This window comes from Arachis hypogaea, chromosome 19 (genome assembly GCF_003086295.3).
Source record: "Arachis hypogaea cultivar Tifrunner chromosome 19, arahy.Tifrunner.gnm2.J5K5, whole genome shotgun sequence".
Classification (NCBI taxonomy): Eukaryota; Viridiplantae; Streptophyta; class Magnoliopsida; order Fabales; family Fabaceae; genus Arachis; species Arachis hypogaea.
The window spans coordinates 88569062-88581511 of NC_092054.1; the positions used below are offsets into that span (position 1 = coordinate 88569062).

General features: G+C 38.5%; 1 protein-coding gene and 1 non-coding gene across 2 annotated transcripts; both read right to left on the minus strand.

The window, feature by feature from the left end:
• Positions 1 to 221: 221 nt before the first annotated feature.
• Positions 222 to 324, minus strand: LOC112781371 (small nucleolar RNA R71). The gene has a single exon (XR_003192151.1). It is a non-coding gene; the product is annotated as a small nucleolar RNA R71 (small nucleolar RNA).
• Positions 325 to 9979: 9655 nt separating this feature from the next.
• LOC112778506 (uncharacterized) lies at positions 9980 to 10462 on the minus strand. The gene has a single exon (XM_025822815.1). It carries the CDS (start codon positions 10460 to 10462, stop codon positions 9980 to 9982), a length of 483 nt encoding a protein of 160 aa, XP_025678600.1.
• Between the last annotated feature and the right edge of the window lie 1988 nt (positions 10463 to 12450).

The window sequence follows — 12450 nt, forward strand, 5'->3', positions numbered from 1 at the left end:
AAGAGGATCCTAATGAGCACCTCACTAAATTTCGAAGGATATGTGACACGGTTAAGTCTAATGGTGTTCATCTTGACACCTATAGATTGTTACTGTTTCCATTTTCTTTGAGGGACAAAGCATCAAAATGGTTGGAATCATTCCCAAAGGAAAGCCTGATAACTTGGGAAGATGTAATGAACAAATTCTTGACAAGGTTCTACCCTCCACAAAAAGTAAATAGGCTGAGAACTGAAGTGCAAACATTCAAACAGCTGGATTGTGAGATCATTTATGAAGCCTGGGAGAGATTCAAGAATTTGAGAAGGAAATGCCCCTTGACATGTTTAATGAGTGGGTACAAATTCATATCTTCTATGAATGGCTGAATCATGAATCAAAAAAGGCTGTAGACCACTCATCTGGAGGTTCCCTTAACAAGAAGAAGACCATTGAAGAAGCTACTGATGTGATAGAGACAATGGCCGACAATGAGTATTTTTATACCTCAGATAGGAGCAACAACAGGGGAGTCTTGGAATTGAACCATGTGGATGCAATTCTGACCCAGAACAAGATGATCACCAAGCAACTGGCTGAATTGACCAAACAAATGGAAAAGAATCAGGCTGCAGCTATCCACACTCAACTATCACCCCAAGAAGAGTTGGAGACAAAAGAAGGAGTTAACTGAGAGGAAGATAATTACCTTGGAAATTTATCCAGGCAAACCAATGATCCTTACTCCAAAACCTATAACTTTGGTTGGAGAAACCACCCAAACCTTGGGTGGGGGAACAAACAAAACCAAGGCCAAGATCACAGACTTTACAATCCTACCTAGTACAACAACTCCACTCACCGAAACTCCAACCAAAAACCATACCAGACCACACAAAACACCTATTCACATCCACCATACTAAAGCCACAACAACCACTCTCAACACCCCAATTTTCACCAACCATCACCACATGATGATAACAGAATGGCCAGGATGGAAGCTATGCTTGCAAACCTTGGCAAGGAATTTGAGGACATAAAGAAATTCAAAGAAAAAGTAAGAGGGAGTATAAAATGCCGAGGAGAGGTTATTAAGAATCTCGAATCTCAAGTAGGACATCTTTCACAGCAAATTCTGAAGTCCACTGATAGTTTCCCAAGTGACACGGAGAAAATCCAAGAGGGAAAATGAAGAAGGTGAGATGGGAAGTGTGTAAGGCAGTTACTCTTGCAAATGAAAAAATCCTAGAAGAAGATACCACTAAGCCAACAGAGCACAGCCAAGGAAACCCCCAGAGCAACATGGAAGAAAAGGAACAAGGAATTGGATCTGTACAAAGAAAAGACTCAATAAGGAAGGAAACTCTGAAACCTTATGTGCCAAAGGCACCATTTCCTCAGAGACTCAAAGGAGATGAAAAAGAAAGGTCATATTCAAGATTCCTAGACATGTTTGCATCTCTCAGTGTCAACATTCCATACCTCAAAATCTTCAAACAGATGCCTACTTGTATCAAGTGGATGAAGGAGCTACTAGCCAAGAAGAGCAACCTGAAAGGTGGCCAAACAGTGGTGATGAACAAGGAATGTAGTGCTATCATTCAAAAGGACATACTTCTGAAGAAAAAAGATCCAGGGAGCTTTCATATTCCCTGTACCATAGGAGAAACAAAAATTGACAGAGGATTTTGTGATCTAAGAGCTAGCATAAATGTAATGCCTCTGTCTCTTATGAAGAAATTGCAAATCAATGAGCTGAGATCCACGGATGTAATCATACAATTGGCTGATAAAACTCAGAAGTAGGCCGAAGGAATAGTGGAAAATGTGTTGGTGAAAGTGGGAAACTACTTCCTCCCCACAGACTTTGTTGTTTTGGACATGGAGGAAAGTTACCTCCATCCCATTATTCTGGGGAGACCATTTCTAGCTACTAGTCGAGCACTCATTGATGTAGAACAAGGAGAGTTGATACTGAGAATACATGATGAGCAACTCACTTTCCAGGCCTTCAAGCTCGTGCATGAATCTGAGCAAGAGAACAAGGAATTAAAGGAAGAATACATTGAGAGTCCCTTGAAGGAGAACAGCAATGAACCACAGGGCCAGCATCTGAAACTTACCTTGATGGATAAACAAGAAGCTCAAGAGAAAAAGCAACCAATGGAGTTCAAGGAAGAGCTGAAGCCACAAGAGTTGAGAAGAGCAGCTAACAAGGAACTACCTAACATAACAACAATCACTGGAGCACCACTGGAAGAAGAGAAAAGATTTGTGAAGAAACTGCCAAGGGGATGGAGAAATAAGAAGATTCCTACAGAAGATTTTTCCCCTGGAGACAAGGTAATATCAATCCACCATCCACAAACCCCACCCCATCTTCCAACCATTCCATCTCAGTTACCTCAAGTGTTCACAATCATAAAGGTTCTTTCCCTGGAGCATTTGGAAATTGTCAAGGAATCAAATGGGGACAGTTTCATAGTGAGAGAAGAGGATCTCAAGCACTACAATCTACCCTGACAGAAAGTTGACCGACAAGCTATTGACGATAAAAGAGCACTTGTTGGGAGGCAACCCAACCAAAGGTAATTCTCTTTTCATAAGCGTGTCAATAAGAGAGTAAAGAGATTTCTCTGCATTGCTAGGAGCTAAGTTTGGTGTTGTACACCAAAAAACTTTAAGAGTGAATGTGTAATTCTAAGTTTGGTGTTCCACCATGAAGTTCATTAAGAACACATTTCACCCTCAGCATAAATAATTATCAGCTCCAAACAATCAGAGAAATCACTTAAGAGTTGTTTGTTTTCTAGTTTTTAGTTAGTTATCTAGTTCATAGTTATTTTATGGTTCATAGTTACTTTCTTAAATAAAAGTGCTTGATGTTTTCTGCATAAGATTCAAATTTCTGCATAAGGCAAGAGGCTAAGTTTGGTGTTCACACACCAATCTAAGTTCAAAAGCTTACAAACATACATGCATGCTAACAATCTCTCAAGTGCTTGGGGAACAAGCAACTTCCAATAACTTGCAGGAATTCAATAAATATCTTGGGAGGACTACACACCATCAGCTGAGAGCAAAAAGAAGACGCCACCAAGAGGTTGTATTGTTACTTAATTCCATCAGCTTTGAAATGCTCTAAATTGGAAGTCTGAATGTGCCCATTTTAATAGTAACTTTTAGTTTTAGTTGTTTTGCATCCTGTTATGTTTAATCTTTGCAATAAGTAGGCTAGCCTAGATGTGTGTGCTTTCACTTTCACTTGTTAAATGCTTGTCTTTTCCCCTAAGTATTTTCAATTCAATAAAAGAAATGTTTGAACAAGAAGTGGAGTAGTTCCTTTTTAGCAAGAATAGAAATAAGAGTAAGTGGTGGTATGTATGTTTGATTGTGTAGTAGCTCACTTATAATGAATAAAAGGATAGATTGTTCCCCTTTAGTGTAAATTAGCTTACTGTCTATGAATCTTAGCAAATAAAAAATTTATTGGAGAAAATAAAAACAAATAGAAAGAAAGAAAAGAAAAGCGAAAAGTGGTAGCAAAAAAACAAAGGAAAGCAAAGAATAAGGCTAGACACCAATAGCTTGGACCTTAGGACATATGCCTGTGATGCCTTTGTACTAGGATCTGCTTGGATGATTAGGTTCTATGGAGTGCTTTAACACTTGGTAACTTGGGTTAACTAACCCGGGATTATCAACCGAAAGTCTATTATCAAGAGCAACCTAGTTACAAGACATTTAGTAACCCAAAGAGGTGCTGGGCATCAATGTCTTAAGAAGAATTGTGAGCCAAGTATCTGTAGTGGAAAATGTGTTGAGTAGAAATAAGCTAAGAAACTGCTATAACACATGACACTGAGCTTAAGCTTACAGGAAAAGAAAATGAAGAAAAGCAACTACCAAGGATAAGTGAATAATAAAAGGTCATAGCAGTATGTTAATTGATGCTTGAAGGAGACACTCTATATCTAAAGATCAATAAGAAGTAAGTTGTTGCATTTTCTGCATAAAACCCCATTGACTGATAATAAGGACTTGCTGATATGAACACCTCCTTATGTTTCATGCTATCTTCTTAATAATTCAGTACTTTCTTAGGGACAAGCAAGATTTAAGTTTGGTGTTGTGATATCAGGGCATCTTAGGCTAGTTTCACTATCCTTTTTCCTTGTTTTTAATAGGTTTTATGTACTTTCTTGAGCTATAAGTAAGCAAATTGGATAGAAATTCATGTATGCCTAGATTCATTCAACCATGAGTAATTTGATGCAATTTCATGAGGATTTGTGCTATGATCACTTGTATGCTAAGAACGATAAGAATTCTCATGACTTTAGCAACACTTTGATGCATTTATTGGTTGATGATACGTGAAGGAAGGCATGGAGGACGGTTGAAGAAGGAGCATGGAAAGGATGAAGAGGAAGCAACGTTGGTGGCCAAGTTAGACAACCAACGTTGCCTCAAACGTTGGAAGAGAAACAGAGCAATTCTCTGTAAACATGGCTAATGCTCACGTTGGAGGTGGCGTTGGGGGTCCAACGTTAACCCGAACGTTGTGAGAAAATGATCAATTCTGGGGCTAAAAGATTTTTGAGTAGCAAAATTTGATATCCGCACGCAAGCGTGCATCACGCGCACGCGTTGAATTGCAAAAATTGACCATCCACGCATACGCGCGGGTCACGCTTACGCGTCAAAATCGAATGTTGGAGGTCCAACGTTACCTCAAACGCTAGCCTCTAAGATCCACGATGCTCAGCCTAGAATTCAGAATTAAAAATTTTGAATCGACGCTTACGCGTCACTGCGGATGGAAAAAAAGACGATGCACGCTTAAGCGTACAGCACGCGTACTCGTGGATGAAAAAAAACAATGCACGCGTAAGCGTGGAGTACGTGTATGCATGAAAACGCCAAAGTTGGAAGGAACATTGGAGGTCCAACGCTGAAGCCAAAATCCCCTGCTTTGTTTTAAAATTGCAAAATGAAAATCTTGCATCCACCCGCACGCGTGAAGCACGCGTACGCGCGGATGAGCATTTTTAACCCTTTTGTGCGGAAGCGCAAGGTACGCGTACGCGTGGGTTAATGCCTGACGTTGGCCGTCCAACGTTGAGTCAAACGCCAATGACAGCAAGCTTTCTGGTTTGCCTGGTTTTGTTCTAAATGGTGTTTCAGTCAACGTTGGCCCTCAAACGTTGACTCAAACGTGAAGCATCAGGATTCGAATTTTACACAGATCTCTTCTCAAACACCAGGGGCAACCAATTGGAGCCATTTTCAACCCAATTCCATCAAGGCCAAAAGCCCAATTCAGAGCTTGAAGATCAATGGAAGAAAGTGTATAAATAGCTTAGAATTTAAGTTAGAGAGGACCTTTTTACCTTTTTTTGAGCTTTTACTTTCCTGGGCACTTTTATTGTATTTTTCATTCTCTGTTAGTTAATTTTAGAATGTATCTTTTAATTCCAATTTCCATTTCGAGAGCTATGAATAACTAAACCCCTTTTCATTGGGTTAGGGAGCTCTATTGTAATTCAATGGATCAATAGTAGTTTTCATCTTCTTCTTCTTTCTTTTCTCTTGATTTTTGTTAGAAAGCTTTTGGTCTTAATTCAATTGTATAGTTGTCTTGAGAGAGAAGCTATCCATAATTGGAATTCTTCGGAGCCTTGAGAGAGGAATGAAGAGTTCATGCTAGAATTGCTTTCTCACATTGGATTAGATTGGGGTTTGGATGGATATAGTGACATGTAATCCTACCAACACTTTGATCTATGAATTTGTGTCGTATAGTCAGTGACCGAACTTCAACTCTTCTCATGAGCAATTAAATCAAGACATTGGGCATTTGTTCATGCTTAGATAGATTCGTGAGCCAAGACATTGGGATCCAATCACCTAAGATTGCCAAGCAATGTCAATGAATGCATTGATTGAGGAAGAGGTGAAAATGATTTGATTCGGAGAATTCAATATCTCCTAAAACCCAATGAATTCCCCATCTCTGATCTACCCATTCAATTTTACTTTCTGCATCATTAATTTCATGCTTAATTCCCTGATCCCATTTAATTTCCAGCAATTTAAGATTCTGTCACTTTAATTCCCTGCAATTTAATTTTCTGTTCCTTTAATTTCTCGCAATTTAAGTCTCCCGCCATTTTACATTCAGCAATCCCAATTTTAATTTTGATTTCGCTCAACTAGTATAATTCACCAATTTTAATTGATCGATCTACCAATCCCTGTGGGATTCGACCTCACTCTTTTGTGAGTTTTTACTTGACCACAATCCGGTGCACTTGCCGAAAGAAATTTGTTGAGAGGCAAAATTCCGCGAATCAAGTTTATGGCGCCGTTGCCAGGGATTAATCGTGATTAACAAACTACCGGTTGGTTGGTTACCTAGATTAGACACTTTCTTTCTGTTCATTTACTTACTTTCGTCTTTTATGCTCTTTGACTGTTTGTGTTAATGCCTCACCAAGAAGCCCCTGTTTGTGACACCTCTAGCATTTGGTGGTTGTGTTATTAACACATAGAGCAATTTCTTTTATTTAGCTTTCTTTCAAATAAAATTGGCATATATGGTTACATTCTAAGTTTGGTGTTGCCCCGCAACAACCCATTTTTTTTTATTTTTTTGGATACTTGCATCAATTCTAAGAGAAAGTGTCACACTAAGTTTGGTGTGCCACTTATATTTTTATGCAATGTATCCAGCAACATCACTTGTTTGTTTAATCATAATGCTTTTGCTTCTTAGGCCTACAGTGTTACCTTTAATTTCTACTTGCTTAACCACATACATTACTCATATTTCAGTGTTTAAGACATTCATGACCCATCATGAACCTCATCACCACTATTTTAATTGTTGCTAGAGGATAAGCAATCATCTTAAAATGGTGTGGGAAGGGGAAGAATAGGAGGTGAAAGACAACAACAATGAAGATGAACTACAAGGTGGTAAAGTTCTTTTTTCCTCTTATTTATTTCTAGTATTTTCAATTACATGATTGTCTTCTACTTTCTTTGTATGTATGTGTGATTGCTCCTTGTGAATAAGCATAGTTTGAATTGTGAATTGTAATATGCTGCATAACATCATGACTGCCATCTTGAATTTTGTGAGTCTAAAGCAATTTTGTTTCATGATCATAAACAAACAAGGTCATTAAAGAGGAAGTTAGCATGAGTATATAAGTATTGGGAAGCTAGCATGATTGTTTTGTTGCACAATTACATTGGAATTTATTTGATTGAAGTTTTCATTGAGGACATTTTATGACATTCTTATGAAATCATGAAAACCTTGAAGAAGCAATTGCAATTAAGGCAAGAAAAAAATAAAAGAAGGAAAAAAATGAGAAAGCTGAAGGCTTTGAGTACCAATGGCAATTCATTTGTTAAGTACTTGTGGTGTTTATGTATCAAGAAAAAAGCTTGAAAACCAAACACTTAGAGTCAAGGTTAGGCTCAAGTGCAAAAGCACACCCTTAAAGTTCAAGGCTCTGAGCATCAATGATTAGAGAATCCAAAAAGAGAAGAAATAACATGAGCTAAAAAGAGTCCTCTAATTAAATGCTTGTGGTGCTTATGTATCAAGTGGTAATACTTGAAAACAAAGCATTTAGAGTCGTAGCTTTCAACAAATGTTGCAAAGCACACAAGAAGCTATAAAAAGAATGAAAAGCTTGTTTCAAGGAAGAAACATAGAGAAAGGATTTCATAAAGTGGGAAGCATCAATCATCCGATTTCTTTTGTAATTGCTGCATGTATAAAAAAACTAGCTAACCATGAATGTTACACTGCAACTCCTCTCACCTTGGTTTGTCAGACCTTATTGCATGATTCTCTCCTTGCTTGGGACAAGCAAGATTTAAGTTTGGTGTTGTGATGCCATGGCATCATTGCCTATTTTTTTATGCTTTTTCACTAAATTTTGTTCTAATTTTCATAAATTTTATTGATAGAGCAAAAGTATGAATAACCTCTGCATTAAGAAAATCTCAAGCACGGGTGAATTTTTGTTAATATACAGGGTAAATATGATGGATTAGATCACGCTAAGTGAAGTTTTGATTTTGAACATTATTAAGCAAACTTAGTAGAGTAAAGATTATCCTATATGTTATTTTGATGCACTTGTTTGTTTGATGACAGGCTAAATGGAAGCAGAGAAGCAAAGAAAAGCAAAGTTGGGGAGCCAACGTTAATGGCAAAGTTTGAATAAACTTTGGCAATGAACCAACGCTGTAAGGAAAAATTGAAGAAGCAACGTTGGAAGGAACGTTGCTGATCCAACGTCAACCCCAACGTGCGCGCAAAAGAAGCCCGGAAAAATTTGCAGCCACGTGTACGCATCCGTCACGCGTACGCGTGCTTGATGAAGAAAAGGCAAACCACGCGTACGCGTAACCCATGCGTGCGCGTGAGTAGTGAAAAATGACAAGCCACGCGTGCGTGTCACCTGCGCGCACGCATGAGAAGGCCAATGTTTGAGGTAACGTTGAGGAGCAAACGCTGGGTCCAACGTCCGCGATGACAACCCTGGGCAAAAACTTGATATGACGTGTACGCATGGGTCACGCGTACGCATCTATTGGCAAAAAGAACCATGCATGCGTACGCGTAGGAGACGCGTACGCGTGGATTGAAAAATGTTGGAGCAGACGTTTGCATGCCAACGTTGACTCAAACAGGGATGACAGAGTCTGAGAGCATAATTTTAATGCAGACAACACCGCTAAAGGCCCAATACACCCTTGAATCATGCAGGCAAGCTGAGCCTATCAATTATCACTCATCCAAGGCACAAGAAGGATCTAGATTAGGAATTTTAATTCAATTGTAATTTTCTCTTTCATTTTCCATAAGCCTATATGTAGGCAGTAGCTGGATTGGAGAAATCACTCTGGATTGAAGTGGAGTCCAGGGTCATGCATACACATCCCCTAACACACACCATTCATCACTCCTCTTTTTCTTTTCTTTCCGTTTCTATTTTCCAGTAGTTTAATTTTACTTGTAATTTTCTTTATGAATTTGAAGTTTCCATTCCTTTCTGAATTCTAATTCTTTTTCTTCTATTTTTTGCATTTTATTTCTTCTCTATAAAATTTAGAGCAATAAACTAAACTAACTCTTTTCATTGGGTTAGAGAGCTTTACTGTTATTTAATGGATCAATTGTAATTTTCATCATGCTTTCTCTGTCTTTTCTCTTGGTCTTACTAGAAAGCTTTCGATCTTAATTCAATTGAACAATTGTCTCGACGGAGAAATTGTTCATAATTAGATTTCCTCGGAGCCTTGACAAAGGAATGAAGAAATCATACTAGAAATGCTTTCTCACATTGGATTAGGTTGGGGGTTGGATGGATATAGTGACATGTAATCCTACCAATACTTTGATCTATGAATGTGTGTGGTATAATCAGTGACCAAGCTTCACCTTTTTCCATGAACAATTAAACCAAGACATTGGGAAATTGTTCATGCTTAGAGAGTTTGGTGAGCCAAGACATTGGGATCCAATAACTTAAGATTTCCAAGAAGATCAATGAATGCATTGATTGAGGAAGAGACGAGGATGAACTTGATTCGGAGAATTACAATATCTCTTGATCCGAATGTTCATTTTATTTTTCTTCTTTTACTTTCTGTCATTTACTTCCTGCACTTTACATTTATGTCAATTTAGTTTTCTGCACTTTACTACTTTCATTTACTTTTATGCAATTTCCATTTCCTACTTGATTTTCACTCCAATATGAACCGTCTAACTAGGTTAACCAATTGACTATTGATTGCTTAATCCGTTAATCCCAGTGGGATTCGACCTCACTCTTGTGAGTTATTACTTGACGATGATTCGGTACACTTGTCGAAGGGGATTTTTGTAATGATACAATAATTCTTTCATCAGGTGTCTCCCACCAAGCACTTTGGTTTATAGTCCTAAGTTGGACTTTGCATGGCTTCATTGGTCACTTGAAACTTCTCCAAGGAGGAATATCTCCAACTCCTTGGCATTTTTGGGTTGAGTTTGATAGAGTTTCACCCTATGTCCATTGATTTTAAACTTGATCCCATTGATAGGATGGATCACTTCTACCACTCCATAAGGCTTGACATCCACCACCTTGAATGGACCATCCCATCTAGATCTCAACTTCCTGGGCATCAATCGCAACCTCGAATCGTACACAAGCACTTCATCACCTATCTTAAAACTCTTCCTCCTAATATTTTGGTCATAGAATGTCTTGGCTTTCTCCTTGTAAAATTGAGCATTCTCGTATGCTTCTAGCCTAAGACACTCTAATTCCTCCAATTGAAGTTTACGTTCCATTTCTGCCCCCTTTAAATCTGGATTACAATTCTTCACCGCCCAATAGGCTCTATGTTGAATTTCCACAGGGAGATGACAAGGCTTCCCAAAAACAATACGAAAGGGACTCATTTCGATTGGGGTTTTGTAAGTGGTCCTGTATGCCCAGAGTACATCTCCCAATCTGGAACTCCAATCCTTTCATTGTGGGTTAACCACTTTCTCTAAGATTATCTTGATCTCCCTGTTGGACACTTCTGCTTGCCCATTGGTCTGAGGATGATAGATTGTGGATACTTTGTGGATGACCCCGTACCTTTTCATCAATGCCTCAATTTTCCTGTTGCAAAAATGGGTTTCCTGGTCGCTCACGATTACTCGTGGTGACCTAAATCTACAGATAATGTTATTTTTCAAGAATGAAGCAACGGTATTGGCGTCATCACAGTGGGTAGGAATTGCTTCCACCCATTTAGAGATGTAATCCACTGCTAACAGGATATAAACAAACCCATTGGAATTTCGGAATGGCCCCATGAAATCTATGCCCCAAACATAAAAAATCTCACAAAAAATCATCGATTGTTAAGGCATTTCATCTCTCTGTGAGGTATTTCCAGATTTCTGACATTAATGATAGGATTTGCAAAATTGGTTGGCATCCCTAGACAAAGTAGGCCACCAGAATCCACAGTCTAAAACCTTTCTTGCTGTTCTTTGTGGCACAAAATGACCCCCACTCTCAGATGAGTGGCAAAATTGAAGGATAGATTGAAACTCAGATTCCGGCACACATTTTCTAATCACTTGGTCAGGCCCGTGCCTTCACAAATGTGGATCATCCCAAATATAATACTTAGCATCACTTCTCAATTTATGTTTTTGATGCTTTGAAAATTGTGGGGGAAAAATGCGGGCGACTAAGTAATTAGCAATCGGGGCGAACCAAGGGGTACTTTGGGATATTGCCTACAAGGTATCGAAGGTATCGAAGGAAAATGAGTCATTGATATGAGTGGGATCTGAAGCTAAATGTTCAAGCCGACTTAAATGGTCCACTACCAGATTTTGGATCCCACTTCTATCTCTGATCTCCAAATCGAATTCTTGCAAGAGTAATATCTACCTAATGAGTTTAAGCTTTGAAACTTTCTTTTTTAGCAAATATTTCATGGCGGCATGGTCCGAATACACCACTACCTTAGAGCCTAGCAAATAGGGTCAAAACTTATCCAGCGCAAAAACAATAGCTAAGAGCTCTTTTTCGGTAGTGGTGTAATTCGACTAGGCCGAATCTAAGGTCTTTGATGCATAGGCTATAGTGTAAGGATCTTTACCATCGCGCTGTGCTAGCGCGGCACCTACGGCGTGGTTCGAGGCATCGCACATGATCTCGAAAGGTTGATGGGTGAAAATTAGGTTTCCACACAAATTCACCGGCAAGCGTACCAGGTCGCATCAAGTAGTAATAACTCACATGAGTGAGGTCGATCCCACAGGGATTGATGGATCGAGCAACATTAGTGAGGTGATTAGTCTAGTCAAGCTAACAGTATTGAGTGGAGTGAAAATTTGATAACCGAATGTAAATTACAGAGAACTGTAAATTGCAGAATGTAAATCAGCAAAAGCTTAAAGGGCAAGAAAAGTAAATTACAGCAGATCTTATTTACAGGAAGTAAATTGACATAATTTTAAAGAACGAGAAATGTAGATTGCAGCAAATGTAAAGGGAATTGGGTGCTAGGAACTTAAATCAGAATTCAGAATAATTGCAGAAGATGAAAATTGCAGGAAAGTGAATTGGGAGCAATGTAAACAGAAAAGTAAAATTGCAGAGAAGGAAATTGGAGCTGAGGATTGTAGAAATTGAAATTTGCATAAACTGAATTCAAGACTGAAATATAGAAAGTGCAGAAAAATAAAAGTGTATCAAAGAGAGCCTTCTATAATACTCCTACTCCTACTCCTACTCCTACTACTGCCTAGCAGCCTTACAGATCTCCCTAATGAAATGAAATTGATGCCTTTATATAGGCTTTACAAAATGAAAATGAAATTGAAATTGAAAATAAATTACAATTTAAATAAAATTGTTCTCTTTAGCGCTCTCTTAATGA